The 19,199-nt window shown below is 44.6% G+C and overlaps 1 protein-coding gene and 2 long non-coding RNA genes across 3 annotated transcripts in view; 1 reads left to right on the forward strand and 2 right to left on the reverse strand.

Moving 5' to 3' along the window:
* Window positions 1–694: 694 nt before the first annotated feature.
* Window positions 695–1,669, reverse strand: LOC127929529 (uncharacterized). The gene is made up of 2 exons (XR_008135066.1): window positions 1,528–1,669; window positions 695–1,456 (listed from the first exon to the last, which is right to left on the reverse strand). It is a non-coding gene; the product is annotated as an uncharacterized LOC127929529 (long non-coding RNA).
* A 1,934-nt stretch (window positions 1,670–3,603) lies between these two features.
* The window catches only part of LOC118371843 (dihydrolipoyllysine-residue acetyltransferase component of pyruvate dehydrogenase complex, mitochondrial-like), a 28,279-nt gene continuing 12,683 nt past the window's right edge, over window positions 3,604–19,199 (reverse strand). Inside the window, 9 exon segments of the mRNA XM_052517400.1 lie at window positions 3,604–4,019; window positions 6,879–7,015; window positions 7,121–7,283; window positions 9,436–9,554; window positions 12,114–12,221; window positions 14,995–15,074; window positions 15,077–15,107; window positions 15,463–15,533; window positions 16,463–16,598. Of these exon segments, the coding sequence (XP_052373360.1) occupies window positions 3,890–4,019; window positions 6,879–7,015; window positions 7,121–7,283; window positions 9,436–9,554; window positions 12,114–12,221; window positions 14,995–15,074; window positions 15,077–15,107; window positions 15,463–15,533; window positions 16,463–16,598 (975 nt within the window). The 3' untranslated portion in view covers window positions 3,604–3,889.
* LOC127929531 (uncharacterized) lies at window positions 10,110–10,657 on the forward strand. Its single transcript, XR_008135068.1, has 3 exons — window positions 10,110–10,259; window positions 10,322–10,445; window positions 10,508–10,657. It is a non-coding gene; the product is annotated as an uncharacterized LOC127929531 (long non-coding RNA).

Consider the following 19,199-nt stretch of genomic DNA (forward strand, 5'->3'; position numbering starts at 1 on the left):
CTATAAACCCACCATGGGGCACTCTGTTCACAACCACTTGCCCACACGACGCCATACACGTGGTCTGCGGTTGAGGTTGGTTTGAAGTACTGCCAAATTCTCTAAAATTATGTTGGAGAACGCTTATGGTAGAGAAATTAACATTCAATTCTCTGGCAACAACTCTGGTGGACATTCCTGCAGTCAGCATGCCAACTGCACGCTCCCTCAAAACTTGAGACATCGGTGGCATTGTGGTGTGTGGCAAAACTGCACCTTTTAGAGTGCCTTTTTATTGTCCCCAGCACAAGGTGCACCTGTGTAATGATCATGCAGTTTAATCAGCTTCTTGATATGCCACACCTGTCAGGTGGATGGATTATCTTGGCCAAGGAGAAATGCTCACTAACAGGGCCGTAAACAAGTGTGAGGACAACATTTCAGAGCAATCAGCTTCTTGATATGCCACACCTGTCAGGTGGATGGATTATCTTGGCCAAGGAGAAATGCTCACTAACAGGGACGTAAACAAGTGTGAGGACAACATTTCAGAGCAATCAGCTTCTTGTGCGTATGGAACATCTCTGGGATCTTTTATTTCAGCTCATGAAACATGGGATCAACACATTTATATTTTTGTTCAGTGTATAATATATATAACAGAGCTTTAATATATATATTAATATAGGACTCTCCACAACAGCACCATAGTAGCTCATTTTGACTCAATTTATTCAGCAATAATTCCCATGGCAACGGTACATCCAGCTTCACTTCTTTGTGCGTTTCACTTGTTTTCAGATGATGTCATGTAAATACACAACGTTTCCTGTTCAGAATGTTTGTTAACAGGTTAGAAAATAATAACATGTCCAGGGGAAAGAAGGGGATTGGCCGAGTGCTTAGTCAGGGGGTGATGTCATAAATAAAGCCCCTCCCACTCTGTAAATGAAGACTCCACCCATCCTAGATTAGCTGATCATAGAGCAGGGGTCTCCAACCTTTTCTAGCATAAGAGCTAGAAATGTCTCAAGCTACTCATTTCTTTCTAGCTTTCAAATACAGTGAGGGAAAAAAACTATTTGATCCCCCCATTAAAATGCAAATCAATTTATAACATTTTTGACATGCGTTTTTTCTGGATTTCTGTTGTTGTTATTCTGTCTCTCACTGTTCAAATAAACCTACCATTAAAATTAGACTGATAATGTCTTTGTCAGTGGGCAAACGTACAGTCAGCAGTGGATCAAATACTTCCCCCCTCACTGTAGGCACATTCTGCTCTTTCCTGCTACTCAGAATGTAGTGAACTGTGTTCTGTCAATATACCTGGTCAAATAACAGTTCATTCATAAACAACTCTAAGGGGGGCTATAAAATCTGTTTTTTCCTCTCTCCTAAACGATGGTTAGAATTGTTCATAGAGAAACAACGACATTATGTTCTGAGTCCATGTCATTACATCACATCAGAAGACCTATAGAGCCCCACAGTGGAGGTGTCATAATGGATGTTCTGAGTCCATGTCATTACATCACATCAGAAGACCTATAGAGCCCCACAGTGGAGGTGTCATAATGGATGTTCTGAGTCCATGTCATTAAATCACATCAGAAGACCTATAGAGCCCCACAGTGGAGGTGTCATAATGGATGTTCTGAGTCCATGTCATTAAATCACATCAGAAGACCTATAGAGCCCCACAGTGGAGGTGTCATAATGGATGTTCTGAGTCCATGTCATTAAATCACATCAGAAGACCTATAGAGCCCCACAGTGGAGGTGTCATAATGGATGTTCTGAGTCCATGTCATTACATCACATCAGAAGACCTATAGAGCCCCACAGTGGAGGTGTCATAATGGATGTTCTGAGTCCATGTCATTACATCACATCAGAAGACCTATAGAGCCCCACAGTGGAGGTGTCATAATGGATGTTCTGAGTCCATGTCAATACTTAAATCTGGAAGAAAACGAACACATTTAGACTTTTTGGGGTGTAATTCCCCTTTAAGTGTGCATCTGGCCCTTCAATTGTTAATCTGGGGATTGAGGAATGTCCTATCTCATGTGCTGATCTAGTGATGGTTCTGGACTGCTGCTGCTCAGTTCATGGCAGAGTTAACAAATAACAGATGCAAATTTCGTACTTACTCATGATATGCTTCTGGCAGGTAAGCCTACTTTGCAGTTAACATTTAATTGAGAAGGTTTTGGCGAAAGTATTTCTGTAAAACCACAAGACGGTTATCATATCAACTGGCTACACACTGAGTGATAGAAAAACATGCACACCACACAGACAGAGGCAATATTGCTGGAAAATAATTGCCAGATATTGTGTTAGGTTTGGCTTTTGAAGCCAATAGTCGCTAACCAGGGGTGGGATAATGTCAACGTTGTGTTGTTTAGATAGTAGTTGGGAGCTTTCTGTGTCTGATACTGACAATTGCATGTACTTTCAGAATTGTTTGATGAACTACTCATAGGTGGGCTGGTAGCTACTGGTAGATGGACCTGTTGGAGACCCCTATCATAGAGCATCACAAGATAGATCAGCTGATCATAGAGCATCACAAGATAGATCAGCTGATCATAGAGCATCATCACAAGATAGATCAGCTGATCATAGAGCATCATCACAAGATAGATCAGCTGATCATAGAGCATCACAAGCTAGATCAGCTGATCATAGAGCATCACAAGATAGATCAGCTGTTCTCAGCTCCATACCTGGAGGTCAGCAGCACTGGCTAGTTGTCATCTTTCCTCTGTAATCAGGGACTGATTCAGACCTGCTATAGGCGATTGAACTCCGTCCAATCAGTGACATTCATCAATCGCTCAATTACCTACCATGGAGAGAAGACAACCAGCAGAGATGTGGACCTCCTGTCAATGTATTTACATAAACAACACTGGTTCTACATAGCAGGCTGATCAGAGGGTCTGGGCTAGCGTGTGACTATACTGGTTCTACATAGCAGGCTGATCAGAGGGGCTGGGCTAGCGTGTGACTATACTGGTTCTACATAGCAGGCTGATCAGAGGGGCTGGGCTAGCGTGTGACTATACTGGTTCTACATAGCAGGCTGATCAGAGCATCACAAGATAGATCAGCTGTTCTCAGCTCCATACCTGAGCTGGACTGATTCAGAGCTAGCGTGTGACTATACTGGTTCTACATAGCAGGCTGATCAGAGGGGCTGGGCTAGTGTGTGACTATACTGGTTCTACATAGCAGGCTGATCAGAGGGGCTGGGCTAGTGTGTGACTATACTGGTTCTACATAGCAGGCTGATCAGAGGGGCTGGGCTAGTGTGTGACTATACTGGTTCTACATAGCAGGCTGATCAGAGGGCTGGGCTAGCGTGTGACTATACTGGTTCTACATAGCAGGCTGATCAGAGGGCTGGGCTAGTGTGTGACTATACTGGTTCTACATAGCAGGCTGATCAGAGGGCTGGGCTAGCGTGTGACTATACTGGTTCTACATAGCAGGCTGATCAGAGGGCTGGGCTAGCGTGTGACTATACTGGTTCTACATAGCAGGCTGATCTCTCTCTCTCTTTGCTAACGTACTCTTAGCTCCAATCTCATCTTTTTTTAAACTTTAAACACAATCTTCTCCCAACTGTAACAGTTACCTTTATAAACAACATGTTGTAGTGACATCACAGCCACGGGGCTAAACTGTAACTATGTCAATAACTATGTCAACAGTTATGGAGGGTGAGAGACAGAGGAAGAGGGAAAAGTGTCATATTCTGAGGGGAGTGAGTCCTGCCTCACCCCTTTAAGGGGGAGGGGGAGTGTCCTTGTGGTGGGCCAGCCAATCACAGAAACATGATGAACGGTTTCCACCAATCAGCTTGGCGACGGCTCCAGCCAACCACAGTGTTATCCAATCAGAGCAGCATGGTGACAGGCTTCTCCAGGAACTTCCTGAACTCTGCGAGCCACTGAGCTCCGACTGCTCCGTCCACCACGCGATGGTCACAACTTAACGTCACCGACATCATGCTGGCCACGTCAAACCTACACACACACACAGTAAATAACAGAACAGCGTATGATCAACCTTAACATTAAAAGGCCCTGTCCAGTCAATTCATGGGTTGCACCTATGTCACGTCACGCCATGGTTATATAACTGTTCTACAGACGCTGCAGGGGCAGCCATATTGGTGCCTGAAGGTCAAGTGGTGCCCAGTCATTCTGAATGGAGGCTAATGACTGTTTCCATCCAATTACACCAGTGTGATTTGGAAATACGATGACTTTGCTCAAGTAGGTAAATATTTAGTAGGAACTACATTGCCAACGTCATGTTGTCACATTTCCTTTAGACGGAGGGCAATATTGTAATTTTCATCCGCATCAATTGACAATGCATCGAGTAGAACGCTTAGTCGGGGCGTCCAACGATATTGTGACGAAACGTGCAGCCTATTAATATCGCGATGACATCACAAGTATCACATTCAATCATGTCAACAATGACGTCACGACATCACATTCAGTCACGTCCCGACATCACATTCAGTCACGTCCCGACATCACATTCAGTCACGTCCCGACATCACATTCAGTCACGTCCCGACATCACATTCAGTCACGTCCCGACATCACATTCAGTCACGTCCCGACATCACATTCAGTCACGTCCCGACATCACATTCAGTCACGTCCCGACATCACATTCAGTCACGTCCCGACATCACATTCAGTCACGTCATGACATCACATTCAGTCACGTCCCGACATCACATTCAGTCACGTCCCGACATCACATTCAGTCACGTCAACGTCCCGACATCACATTCAGTCACGTCCCGACATCACATTCAGTCACGTCCCGACATCACATTCAGTCACGTCCCGACATCACATTCAGTCACGGTCAACGTCCCGACATCACATTCAGTCACGTCCCGACATCACATTCAGTCACGTCAACGTCCCGACATCACATTCAGTCACGACAACGTCAACCCGACATCACATTCAGTCACGTCCCGACATCACATTCAGTCACGTTAGCGATGACAAGCCATCACAGGTTTTGGTAACATAGGATGGGATAGGATAGGGTTAGGGTGAGATAGGGTTAGGGTGAGATAGGGTTAGGGTGAGATAGGGTTGGGGTGAGACAGGGTTGGGGTGAGACAGGGTTGGGGTGAGACAGGGTTGGGGTGAGACAGGGTTGGGGTGAGACAGGGTTGGGGTGAGATAGGGTTGGGGTGAGATAGGGTTGGGGTGAGATAGGGTTGGGGTGAGATAGGGTTGGGGTGAGACAGGGTTGGGGTGAGATAGGGTTGGGGTGAGATAGGGTTGGGGTGAGATAGGGTTGGGAAGGGATAGGGTTATTGTTGATAGTGCTGTTAAGAAGGTAGAAACTAGGGCCTGTAGGGCCTGCCTTGTTGATGGTGTTGTTAAGAAGTTAGAAACTAGGGCCTGTAGGACCTGCCTTGTTGATAGTGTTGTTAAGAAGGTAGAAACTAGGGCCTGTAGGACCTGCCTTGTTGATAGTGCTGTTAAGAAGGTAGAAACTAGGGCCTGTAGGACCTGCCTTGTTGATAGTGTTGTTAAGAAGGTAGAAACTAGGGCCTGTAGGACCTGTCTTGTTGATAGTGTTGTTAAGAAGGTAGAAACTAGGGCCTGTAGGACCTGTCTTGTTGATAGTGCTGTTAAGAAGGTAGAAACTAGGGCCTGTAGGACCTGCCTTGTTGATAGTGTTGTTAAGAAGGTAGAAACTAGGGCCTGTAGGACCTGCCTTGTTTATAGTGCTGTTAAGAAGGTAGAAACTAGGGCCTGTAGAACCTGCCTTGTTGATATTGTTGTTAAGAAGGTAGAAACTAGGGCCTGTAGGACCTGCCTTGTTGATAGTGTTGTTAAGAAGGTAGAAACTAGGGCCTGTAGGACCTGCCTTGTTGATAGTGTTGTTAAGAAGGTAGAAACTAGGGCCTGTAGGACCTGCCTTGTTGATAGTGCTGTTAAGAAGGTAGAAACTAGGGCCTGTAGGACCTGCCTTGTTGATAGTGTTGTTAAGAAGGTAGAAACTCGGGCCTGTAGGACCTGTCTTGTTGATAGTGCTGTTAAGAAGGTAGAAACTAGGGCCTGTAGGACCTGCCTTGTTGATAGTGTTGTTAAGAAGGTAGAAACTAGGGCCTGTAGGACCTGCCTTGTTGATAGTGTTGTTAAGAAGGTAGAAACTAGGGCCTGTAGGACCTGCCTTGTTGATAGTGTTGTTAAGAAGGTAGACCAGCGCTTTATTATGGACAGTCTTCTCCCCATCTTAGCTACTGTTGTATCAGTATGTTTTGACCAATACAGTTTCCAATCCAGGGTTACTCCAAGCACTTTAGACATCTCAATTTGCTCTGTGTTCTGTTAGACAAGTAAATATTTATCCACATTATAGCAGGGGTTGTAAAGACTATGATCGATAATGTCAAAAGCCACACTGAAGTCTAAGACAGCACCAACAATTATTTCATCATCAATTCTCTCAGCCAATCTTCAGTAATTTGTGTAAGTGCTGTGCTTGTTGAGTGTTCTTCCCTATAAGCATGCTGACGGTCTTTTGTCAATTTGTTTACAGTAAAATAGCATTGTATCTAGTCAACCACCATTTTTTCCAGAAGTTTACTAAGGGTTGGTAACAGGCTGATTGGTCGGCTATTTGAGCCAGTGAAGGGGGCTTTACTATTCTTAGGTAGCAGAATGACTTTAGCTTAAGATGGGTTAGGATGGGTGTCCCTGGGGAAGAAAAGTTTGAAGACCCCTGGTAGTGTATTTACCCATTTAGTATACAGGCCTGGGGTAGTATTTTAGCCTAGTATAGTGTAGCTATAGTAGTAGTAGTATAGTATTGTATAGTGGTAGTGTAGTTACCCTTTCTCATTGTCAGCGGGCAGCAGTCTCTTCTCTGAGCCCCCTACTGCCAGAATACAGGCCTGGGGAGGGTTAATGATGGCTGAGAAGTTCTTGACACCAAACATTCCCAGGTTAGAGATGGTAAACGTGCCTCCCTGAAACGCACAGTTTTAGAGGATTCAACTCCTGGAACTTGTGGGACCAACTAATGTTGCAGAAGTGTTTAACACATTTGTTTTTAGTGTGTAGTTGGTAGTTACCTGGAACTCGTGCGGCTGTAGTTTCCCGTCGCGGGCCTTGGCAGCCAGGGCTGAGACATCAGAGCTGATAGCAGCCAGTCCCTTGGTGTGGGCGTTGAACACGATGGGCGTTATCAGACCGTTGGGCGTACTCACCGCCACACTCACGTCCACCACATGGTTCCTACACACACACACACACACACACACACACACACACACACACACACACACACACACACACACTCTAAAACTTGACCTATTAAAAAATGTGTTTTTGGGTAGTGTGACGCGAGTGGGTGTGGTGTGAAATGCACGACACAAACAACTGGATTCGTTATCCCTTTCATGCCCCGCCTCCAGTCCACTTACCGACATCTGAACAAGAGAGCCTCGTCGAAATTGCAACAAGCGGACTTTTGGATAGGGCTTTGCTCAGAGTACCCTTGGCAAATCATGCTGTTAAGACACTGAGATGCCCTTTGCAACCACATACCCATGTGAGGGTGGATTCACGAGCATGAAAACTAGATACAGGCACAGACTGTGTTTAGAAAGTGATTTAAGACGTAATCTGTGGTGAGTTATTCACAATTTTTGATGAACAAATAAGGTTTCACATGTAAGATGGTTAAATAAAGAGCAAAATGATTGATTATTATTATATTATTATTTGTGCCCTGGTCCTATAAAAGCTCTTCCCACGAGCCTGGTTGTGACAAAAACTCACACTCATTCTTATGAGTAATAAATGTATCGTATAGTGGCAGGACCGGCAGCGTAGCCTCGTGGTTAGAGCGTTGGACTATAGCAACCAACCGAGTTCGAATCCCCGAGCTGACAAGGTACAAATCTGTCGTTCTGCCCCTGAACAGGCAGTTAACCCGCTGTTCCTAAGCCGTCATTGAAAATAAGAATTTGTTCTTAACTGACTTGCCTGGTTAAATAAAGATAATAAAGTTTAGTGTGTGTGTGGCAGGCTGAGCCTGCTGCTAGAGGGGGTACAGCTGGAGGTTAAAGCGTTTGGGAATCACTGCTCTAGAGCACAAAAAAACTATACATACTTCTGCCTAAACATCAGCGCCACAGGTAACTTCCACAAAGCTGTGAACGAGCTGAGACAAGGCAAGAGGGGCCTTCTATGTCATCAAAATGAACATAAAATTCAACATACCAACTACAATCTGGTTAAAAATACTTGAATCAGTTATAGATGGTTGTGAGGTCTGGGGTCCGCTCACCAACCAAGAATTCACAAAATGGGACAAACACCAAATTGAGGCTCTGCATGCAGAATTCTGCAAACATACCCTCTGTGTACAACGTAAAACACCAAATAATGCAGAGCAGAATTAAACCAATACCCACTAATTATTCAAATCCAGAAAATAGCCGTTAAATTCTACAACCACCTAGGAGAAAGCGATTCCCAAACCTTCCCTCCGATTACACAGATCCACAAAGAATTTGAAAACTAAGCCAATAATGATAAACTCCCATATCTACTGGGTGAAATACCACAGTGTGCCATCACAGCAGCAAGATGTGTGACCTGTTGCCACAAGAAAAGAGCAACCAGTGAAGAACAAAACACCAGGGTAAATACATATATATGTTTCCATTGCCAATAAAGCCCTTGAGACAGACAAGTGGAGACAGACAAGTGGAGACAGACAAGTGGAGACAGACAAGGGGAGACAGACAAGGGGAGACAGACAAGGGGAGACAGACAAGGGGAGACAGACAAGGGGAGACAGACAAGGGGAGACAGACAAGGGGAGACAGACAAGGGGAGACAGACAAGGGGAGACAGACAAGGGGAGACAGACAAGGGGAGACAGACAAGGGGAGACAGACAAGGGGAGACAGACAAGGGGAGACAGACAAGGGAGACAGACAAGGGGAGACAGACAAGGGAGACAGACAAGGGGAGACAGACAAGTGGAGACAGACAAGGGGAGACAGACAAGGGGAGACAGACAAGGGGAGACAGACAAGGGGAGACAGACAGGGGGAGACAGACAAGGGAGACAGACAAGGGGAGACAGACAAGGGAGACAGACAAGGGGAGACAGACAGGGGAGACAGACAGGGGGAGACAGACAAGGGGAGACAGACAAGGGGAGACAGACAAGGGGAGACAGACAAGGGAAACAGACAGGGGAGACAGACAAGGGGAGACAGACAAGGGAGACAGAGTGGAGGAGAGAGACAGAGGGGGAGACAGACAAGGGGAAACAGACAAGGGGAAACAGACAAGGGGAAACAGACAAGGGGAAACAGACAAGGGGAGACAGAGGGGGAGACAGACAGAAAGAGGTAGAGTATGTACTCACTGTCGGATGACAGAGTCGAGCCATTGGGAGTTGGCTTCCGGGACCTTGAGGCAGGCCAGAGAGCTGGCTTTAATGATGAAATCATTCACACTCAGCTTGATGTTCTGGGCCTTTACCTCCTAGGAAGGAGAGTAGAGTATTACTTTAATAATCCCAATTTGTTTTATTTGAAACTGGAAATAAATTAGTCTCTCTGTAATCAATGAAAGCAGCTACATTCCTGCCGTTGCATTCCCCCCCAGAATAAGAGAACAAATAAAATACACTGGGTTTTATTGTCTGCTGCCGATGCTTGGCTCAGAGCTGTAGAAAGCGGGGAAGAAACCTAACCTCATTGGTGGAAACATGAAATCAGCTGATACAAATGGACCAATGGAGATTATTTGGGAGGTTGGTGGAAAGTAACATATGAAATCAGATTATATAATAGGCCAATAGAGATTATTTGGGAGGTTGGTGGAAAGTAACATATGAAATCAGATTATATAATAGGCCAATAGAGATTATTTGGGAGGTTGGTGGAAAGTAACATATGAAATCAGATTATATAATAGGCCAATAGAGATTATTTGGGAGGTTGGTGGAAAGTAACATATGAAATCAGATTATATAATAGGCCAATAGAGATTATTTGGGAGGTTGGTGGAAAGTAACATATGAAATCAGATTATATAATAGGCCAATAGAGATTATTTGGGAGGTTGGTGGAAAGTAACATATGAAATCAGATTATATAATAGGCCAATAGAGATTATTTGGGAGGTTGGTGGAAAGTAACATATGAAATCAGATTATATAATAGGCCAATAGAGATTATTTGGGAGGTTGGTGGAAAGTAACATATAAAATCAGATTATATAATAGGCCAATAGAGATTATTTGGGAGGTTGGTGGAAAGTAACATATGAAATCAGATTATATAATAGGCCAATAGAGATTATTTGGGAGGTTGGTGGAAAGTAACATATGAAATCAGATTATATAATAGGCCAATAGAGATTATTTGGGAGGTTGGTGGAAAGTAACATATGAAATCAGATTATATAATAGGCCAATGGAGATTATTTGGGAGGTTGGTGGAAAGTAACATATGAAATCAGATTATATAATAGGCCAATAGAGATTATTTGGGAGGTTGGTGGAAAGTAACATATGAAATCAGATTATATAATAGGCCAATAGAGATTATTTGGGAGGTTGGTGGAAAGTAACATATGAAATCAGATTATATAATAGGCCAATAGAGATTATTTGGGAGGTTGGTGGAAAGTAACATATGAAATCAGATTATATAATAGGCCAATAGAGATTATTTGGGAGGTTGGTGGAAAGTAACATATGAAATCAGATTATATAATAGGCCAATAGAGATTATTTGGGAGGTTGGTGGAAAGTAACATATGAAATCAGATTATATAATAGGCCAATAGAGATTATTTGGGAGGTTGGTGGAAAGTAACATATGAAATCAGATTATATAATAGGCCAATAGAGATTATTTGGGAGGTTGTAATGAACATGTCAGTTGTTGTGATTTAATTGATTAAATAGGCTTCAAACGGACTCAGTTAAATGAGAAGTTGTTAGGCCCCTTGTCAGCGATAGCTCTTTTCTTTGGTTGTTTGTCATGACTGTGGGGGTTTGTATTTACGCATACTTGAGTCATTTCATATTTCCTGATGAAGAACTGTGGATCGATGTATCCACCGAAGCAGATTTCCATTGACGGGATTGTGCTCTGTGACAGTGTATGCAGCACCTGCTGAGTGTTGACGCTGCACTGGAGTCAAGCAGCAATGTTTCTCCAAGGTAGCATGTCGTTTTTAAATGTGTGCTTCTCTACCCCGAGACGGCTGATTCAAAGCATGTCGTTTTTAAATGCGTGCTTCTCTACCCCGAGACGGCTGATTCAAAGCATGTCGTTTTTAAATGTGTGCTTCTCTACCCCGAGACGGCTGATTCAAAGCATGTCGTTTTTAAATGTGTGCTTCTCTACCCCGAGACGGCTGATTCAAAGCATGTCGTTTTTAAATGCGTGCTTCTCTACCCCGAGACGGCTGATTCAAAGCATGTCGTTTTTAAATGCGTGCTTCTCTACCCCGAGACGGCTGATTCAAAGCATGTCGTTTTTAAATGTGTGCTTCTCTACCCCGAGACGGCTGATTCAAAGCATGTCGTTTTTAAATGTGTGCTTCTCTACCCCGAGACGGCTGATTCAAAGGGGGTGTGGCGGATTTCAAAGCGCTTCTGTGCTAGGGAGCCCGTCAGACACACACACACACACACACACACACACACACACACACACACACACACACACACACACACACACACACACACACACACACACACACACGAGTATCCTTAGTCTCCTCCTGAGCCTCCTTTCGACTATTGATTATTAATTAATTAACACTCTCCTACATAAGACCACCATTTACCAGTTTCCGGGTCACGGAGTAGTTGAGGAGAGGACAGACTTTTCCCAGAATCTCACAATTTCTCTTCGAGGCATGCTTAGAAACTCATCCAGGTGCTGGGGGTCAAACTGACAGGTCATTTATATTGATAGAGCCCTCACAAAACCCCACAAGGTACAGATGGACCCAGGCAACCTCTCTGCTAAGGAAGCTGAGTCCTGTCTATTCACAGAGTAAGGGTTAGACAGACAGACTCACAGCGTTGAGCTCCGTGCGTAGTTCCAGGACTTGGTCCATGTTGACGTCAACAGACAGGTAGTAGTGGGGAATGGTCTGTTTAGACTGCATCAACCTCTGGGCTATCACCTAGGTAACAACAATAACATTATCACCTGGACACACAGAACAATGTTTAACATAATGGTGAAGATATATTTCAGATATGTAGGTAACTGGTGTGTGTACGTGTGTTAGTGCTGAGCGATTGGTGCGTTTTGAAGTCGGTTCAGTTTCCACGATTATTTTTAAAACATTAAATGTGATGAATGTGTTATGAAATAATGCCAAGAAGATTTGACTATTTTAATTAAAATTCCAAAGCCAATTCTTCAGTTGAGTATATTACTTTTATTTGAAGACTTTATTATATTTAATTCCTTAAAGTCATCGTCTCATCAGAGGCATCAGCCAAACATCTAACATTATCTCTGTGCTCATCAGTACAGTATTTAGTCCTCCTATTCACCAGACTGTACTCTTTAGTCCTCCTATTCACCAGACTGTACTCTTTAGTCCTCCTATTCACCAGACTGTACTCTTTAGTCCTCCTATTCACCAGACTGTACTCTTTAGTCCTCCTATTCACCAGACTGTACTCTTTAGTCCTCCTATTCACCAGACTGTAGTCTTTAGTCCTCCTATTCACCAGACTGTAGTCTTTAGTCCTCCTATTCACCAGACTGTACTCTTTAGTCCTCCTATTCACCAGACTGTAGTCTTTAGTCCTCCTATTCACCAGACTGTACTCTTTAGTCCTCCTATTCACCAGACTGTACTCTTTAGTCCTCCTATTCACCAGACTGTACTCTTTAGTCCTCCTATTCACCAGACTGTACTCTTTAGTCCTCCTATTCACCAGACTGTACTCTTTAGTCCTCCTATTCACCAGACTGTAGTCTTTAGTCCTCCTATTCACCAGACTGTACTCTTTAGTCCTCCTATTCACCAGACAGTCTTTAGTCCTCCTATTCACCAGACAGTCTTTAGTCCTCCTATTCACCAGACTGTACTCTTTAGTCCTCCTATTCACCAGACTGTACTCTTTAGTCCTCCTATTCACCAGACTGTACTCTTTAGTCCTCCTATTCACCAGACTGTACTCTTTAGTCCTCCTATTCACCAGACTGTACTCTTTAGTCCTCCTATTCACCAGACTGTACTCTTTAGTCCTCCTATTCACCAGACTGTACTCTTTAGTCCTCCTATTCACCAGACTGTACTCTTTAGTCCTCCTATTCACCAGACTGTACTCTTTAGTCCTCCTATTCACCAGACAGTCTTTAGTCCTCCTATTCACCAGACTGTACTCTTTAGTCCTCCTAGTCACCAGACAGTCTTTAGTCCTCCTATTCACCAGACTGTACTCTTTAGTCCTCCTATTCACCAGACAGTCTTTAGTCCTCCTATTCACCAGACTGTACTCTTTAGTCCTCCTATTCACCAGACAGTCTTTAGTCCTCCTATTCACCAGACAGTCTTTAGTCCTCCTATTCACCAGACAGTCTTTAGTCCTCCTATTCACCAGACTGTACTCTTTAGTCCTCCTATTCACCAGACTGTACTCTTTAGTCCTCCTATTCACCAGACTGTACTCTTTAGTCCTCCTATTCACCAGACTGTACTCTTTAGTCCTCCTATTCACTAGACAGTCTTTAGTCCTCCTATTCACCAGACTGTACTCTTTAGTCCTCCTATTCACCAGACAGTCTTTAGTCCTCCTATTCACCAGACTGTACTCTTTAGTCCTCCTATTCACCAGACTGTACTCTTTAGTCCTCCTATTCGCCAGACTGTACTCTTTAGTCCTCCTATTCACCAGACTGTACTCTTTAGTCCTCCTATTCACCAGACAGTCTTTAGTCCTCCTATTCACCAGACAGTCTTTAGTCCTCCTATTCACCAGACAGTCTTTAGTCCTCCTATTCACCAGACAGTCTTTAGTCCTCCTATTCACCAGACTGTACTCTTTAGTCCTCCTATTCACCAGACAGTCTTTAGTCCTCCTATTCACTAGACTGTCTTTAGTCCTCCTATTCACCAGACTGTCTTTAGTCCTCCTATTCACTAGACTGTCTTTAGTCCTCCTATTCACCAGACTGTACTCTTTAGTCCTCCTATTCACCAGACAGTCTTTAATCCTCCTATTCACCAGACTGTACAGTCTTTAGTCATCATATTTAGCTAGCCTGCCTAAATTTACTGCAGAGCTGTCTGCCCTTATTTTTATTTAACCTTTATTTAACTAGGCAAGTCAGTTTAAGAAGACATTATTTATAACAATGATGGCCTGCCCCGGTCAAACCCAGACGACGATGAGCCAATTGTGCACCGCCCTATGGATCATGGCCAGATGTGATACAGCCTGGATACGAACCAGGGACTGTAGTGATGCTTCTTGCACTGAGATGCAGTGCCTTAGACCACTACACCACTCGGGAGCTCATTTGACTAGTTCACAATAGATAAGGCATACTTTCACAAACTATATCCCTCTTTCTCATAGTTATGTAGGCTACATTCCTCTGTCATGCGGTCGATGTGTATCTAACCTAACGTAGCAGGTGTAAAAGTGCATCCATCTCTGTCCAAGTGGAACAGGCGCAATGGATTATGGTCATTGTAGTTAATTATCACGTTCCTGCTCTGAACTAGGTTGAATATTTGCTTTATGAAAACTACAGCGCTTCAGCCCAGCGTCCCACATCGTTCTTGACTTAATTTCTCTAGTGAATGATTTGATTTCTCTCCAGAGAAATGGCGCATTTGGGCTCACAATTTTTTTTTTTTACTAAATTGTATTCAAGTAATTGAACCGACAACAGTTAATCGCTCAGGACTAGTGTGTGTGTGTGTGCATTACCCTGCGGATGTTGCTGATAGGAACGTCAGTGAAGATGCCTGTTGGCGCGGCAACACCGGGGCAGGTGTAGGGGCGTGGCTAGCCGGGGAAGGAGGAGCTGCAGCAACAGGAGCCTACACACCATCAGAAAACCAATCCAGTCTAGAGTAAACATTGCATCAGAAAACCAATCCAGTCTAGAGTAAACATTGCATCAGAAAACCAACCCAGTCTAGAGTAAACATTGCATCAGAAAACCAACCCAGTCTAGAGTAAACATTGCATCAGAAAACCAACCCAGTCTAGAGTAAACATTGCATCAGAAAACCAACCCAGTCTAGAGTAAACATTGCATCAGAAAACCAATCCAGTCTAGAGTAAACATTGCATCAGAAAACCAATCCAGTCTAGACCGAACATTGCATCAGAAAACCAATCCAAACAAAACATTTAGGATAAATGCAGTAAAGTGAGTGTGTGGTGACTTACAGCAGGGACAGCCTTGGGGGGGACGAAAGTCTCAATGTCTTTCCTGGTGACTCTACCATCAGGACCGGAGCCTGACACACACAAAGCATGTGTCAGAGAGAGGAAGGTGTACACGTGTGTGTGTGTGTGTGTGTGTGTGTGTGTGTGTGTGTGTGTGTGTGTGTGTGTGTGTGTGTGTGTGTGTGTGTGTGTGTGTGTGTGTGTGTGTGTGTGTGTGTGTGTGTGTGTGTGTGTGTGTGTGTGTGTGTGTGTGTGTGTGTGTGTGTGTGTGTGTGTGTGTGTGTGTGTGTGTGTGTGTGTGTGTGTGTGTGTGTGTGTGTGTGTGTGTGTGTGTGTGTGTGTGTGTGTGTGTGTGTGTGTGTGTGTGTGTGTGTGTGTGTGTGTGTGTGTGTGTGTGTGTGTGTGTGTGTGTGTGTGTGTGTGTGTGTGTGTGTGTGTGTGTGTGTGTGTGTGTGTGTGTGTGTGTGTGTGTGTGTGTGTGTGTGTGTGTGTGTGTGTGTGTGTGTGTGTGTGTGTGTGTGTGTGTGTGTGTGTGTGTGTGTGTGTGTGTGTGTGTGTGTGTGTGTGTGTGTGTGTGTGTGTGTGTGTGTGTGTGTGTGTGTGTGTGTGTGTGTGTGTGTGTGTGTGTGTGTGTGTGTGTGTGTGTGTGTGTGTGTGTGTGTGTGTGTGTGTGTGTGTGTGTGTGTGTGTGTGTGTGTGTGTGTGTGTGTGTGTGTGTGTGTGTGTGTGTGTGTGTGTGTGTGTGTGTGTGTGTGTGTGTGTGTGTGTGTGTGTGTGTGTGTGTGTGTGTGTGTGTGTGTGTGTGTGTGTGTGTGTGTGTGTGTGTGTGTGTGTGTGTGTGTGTGTGTGTGTGTGTGTGTGTGTGTGTGTGTGTGTGTGTGTGTGTGTGTGTGTGTGTGTGTGTGTGTGTGTGTGTGTGTGTGTGTGTGTGTGTGTGTGTGTGTGTGTGTGTGTGTGTGTGTGTGTGTGTGTGTGTGTGTGTGTGTGTGTGGACACTCACCGCTGACCCGGGCCAGGTCAATGCCCTTCTCTGCAGCGAGCTTCTTGGCTAGCGGACTGGCGAAGACACGCCCTTTCCTTGGGGTTGCCGGGGCCACATGAGCTGGGCTAGCTGCTGCAGGAGTGGGGGCTACAACCTAGAAGACACACAGTGTTGTTGCCTTGTGTCGCTATGACTTGATGTTCTGTTATTCTCTAGTCTGTCAGAGAACTATCTGGAAAATGTAGCAAGATCACGAACAACGCTAGCTAACATGTTAAAATACAAGATCACTAACAACACTAGCTAACATGTTAAAATACAAGATCTCTAACAACGCTAGCTAACATGTTAAAATACAAGATCTCTAACAACGCTAGCTAACACGTTAAAATACAAGATCTCTAACAACGCTAGCTAACACGTTAAAATACAAGATCTCTAACAACGCTAGCTAACACGTTAAAATACAAGATCTCCAACAACGCTAGCTAACATGTTAAAATACAAGATCTCTAACAACGCTAGCTAACATGTTAAAATACAAGATCACTAACAACGCTAGCTAACATGTTAAAATACAAGATCACTAACAACGCTAGCTAACATGTTAAAATACAAGATCTCTAACAACGCTAGCTAACATGTTAAAATACAAGATCCCTAACAACGCTAGCTAACATGTTAAAATACAAGATCTCTAACAACGCTAGCTAACATGTTAAAATACAAGATCTAACAACGCTAGCTAACACGTTAAAATACAAGATCTCTAACAACGCTAGCTAACACGTTAAAATACAAGATCTCTAACAACGCTAGCTAACATGTTAAAATACAAGATCACTAACAACGCTAGCTAACATGTTAAAATACAAGATCACTAACAACGCTAGCTAACATGTTAAAATACAAGATCTCTAACAACGCTAGCTACACATCCATATCGAGTAGAGCTGGGCGATATAAACAGGGCACCAGTACCGAGTTGATGTGCAGGTGTTTGAGGTTATTGTGGTAGATATGTACATATAGGTAGGGGTTAAGTGACTAGGCAACAGGATATCTAATAAGCAGTAGCAGCTGTTTATGTGATGATTCAAAAGAGTGCAAAAGGGGGTCAATGCAGATGGTTTGGGTAGCTATTTAGCAATCTCATGGCTTGGGGGTGGAAGCTGTTCAGGGTCCTGTTGGTTCTAGACTTTGTACATCGGTATCGCTTGCCTTGCAGAAGCAGAAAGAACAGTCCATGACTTGGGTGGCTGGAGCCTGGCAGTTTTACATTTACATTTACATTTAAGTCATTTAGCAGACGGTTTTTATGGCCTTCCTCTGACACCGCCAGGTATAGAGGTCCTGGGTGGTGATAAGCACTGCACCAGTGATGTACTGGGGAATGTCACACTACCCTCTGTAGCTCCTTGCGGTCAAAAGCCAAGCAGCTGCCATACCAAGGGGTGATGCAGCCAGTCAAGATGCTCTCAATGGTGCCGAGGGCCCATGACGAATCTTTTCAGCCTCCTGAGGGGGAAGAGGCGTTGTCGTGCGTTCTTCACAACTGTGTTGATGCCTACCCTCAGCACCTGGGGGCGGCCCGTCAGGAAGTCCAGGATCCAAATGCAGAGGGAGGTGATTGGTCCCAGAGTCATTAGCTTAGTGATGACCTTTGAGGGCACTATGGTGTTGAACGCTGAGCTGTAGTCAATGAACAGCATTCTCACATAGGTGTTCCTTCTGTCCAGGTCTGAAAGGCCAGTGTGGAGTGCAATAGAGATTGAGTCATCTGTAGATCTGTCGGGGATGTATGCGAATTGGAGTGGGTCTAGGGTTTCTGGGATGAATGTGTTGATGTGAACCATGACCAGCCTTTCAAAGCATGTGCTACGGGGCAGTAGTCATTTAGGCAGGTTACCTTGGTGTTCTGAATGTATGGTTGTCTGCTCAGAGTACGCATCCTGGTGACTGTTAGCAAAGAGACACACCCCTCCTCTCTTCATCTGAAGACGCTGTCCGGTCTAGACGATGCACGGAGAAACGAGCGGGATGTATATCCATGTCCTTGTTTTCAGCCACGACTCCAAGAAACATAGAATGTTCCAGGTTGTTCAGGTCCCGTTGATATAGTCTCGACTGGAACCTGTCTGGTTTGTTCTCTAGTGGTTGTACGTTAGAGGTGTAGAGGCGATCGATTTGTTCACCAACGTAGTCTCGTTAGCATGCTGCCTCGACTGCCTCTTTCCCAGCCGCTTCCACCGCCGACTCGATGTAGACATTGTCATCCAAATTAAGGTTAGTGTTCTGGTGTCCAGAAGCTGTTTACGGTCAGAGGAAACGATGGCAGAAACATTATGTAGTAAAAAAGTTGAGATCAATGTAAAAAAAACAAAAAAACAACACAAGAATTGGTCAGGAACCCATAAAACGCCTGGGTGTGTGTTACCTGTGCTGGGGGAGGGGGTTAGGGTGTGTGTTTCCTGTGCTGGGGGAGGGGGTTAGGGTGTGTTTTACCGGTGCTGGTGCAGGAGCAGGGGGTGGGGTGTGTTTTACCGGTGCTGGGGAAGGGGTTTAGGTTGTGTTTTACCGGTGCTGGTGCAGGAGCAGGGGGTGGGGTGTGTTTTACCGGTGCTGGTGCAGGAGCAGGGGGTGGGGTGTGTTTTACCGGTGCTGGGGAAGGGGTTTAGGTTGTGTTTTACCGGTGCTGGTGCAGGAGCAGGGGGTGGGGTGTGTTTTACCGGTGCTGGGGGGTGCAGGCCGGTGC

Source organism: Oncorhynchus keta, unplaced genomic scaffold (assembly GCF_023373465.1).
Source record: "Oncorhynchus keta strain PuntledgeMale-10-30-2019 unplaced genomic scaffold, Oket_V2 Un_scaffold_7763_pilon_pilon, whole genome shotgun sequence".
Taxonomy (NCBI): domain Eukaryota; kingdom Metazoa; phylum Chordata; class Actinopteri; order Salmoniformes; family Salmonidae; genus Oncorhynchus; species Oncorhynchus keta.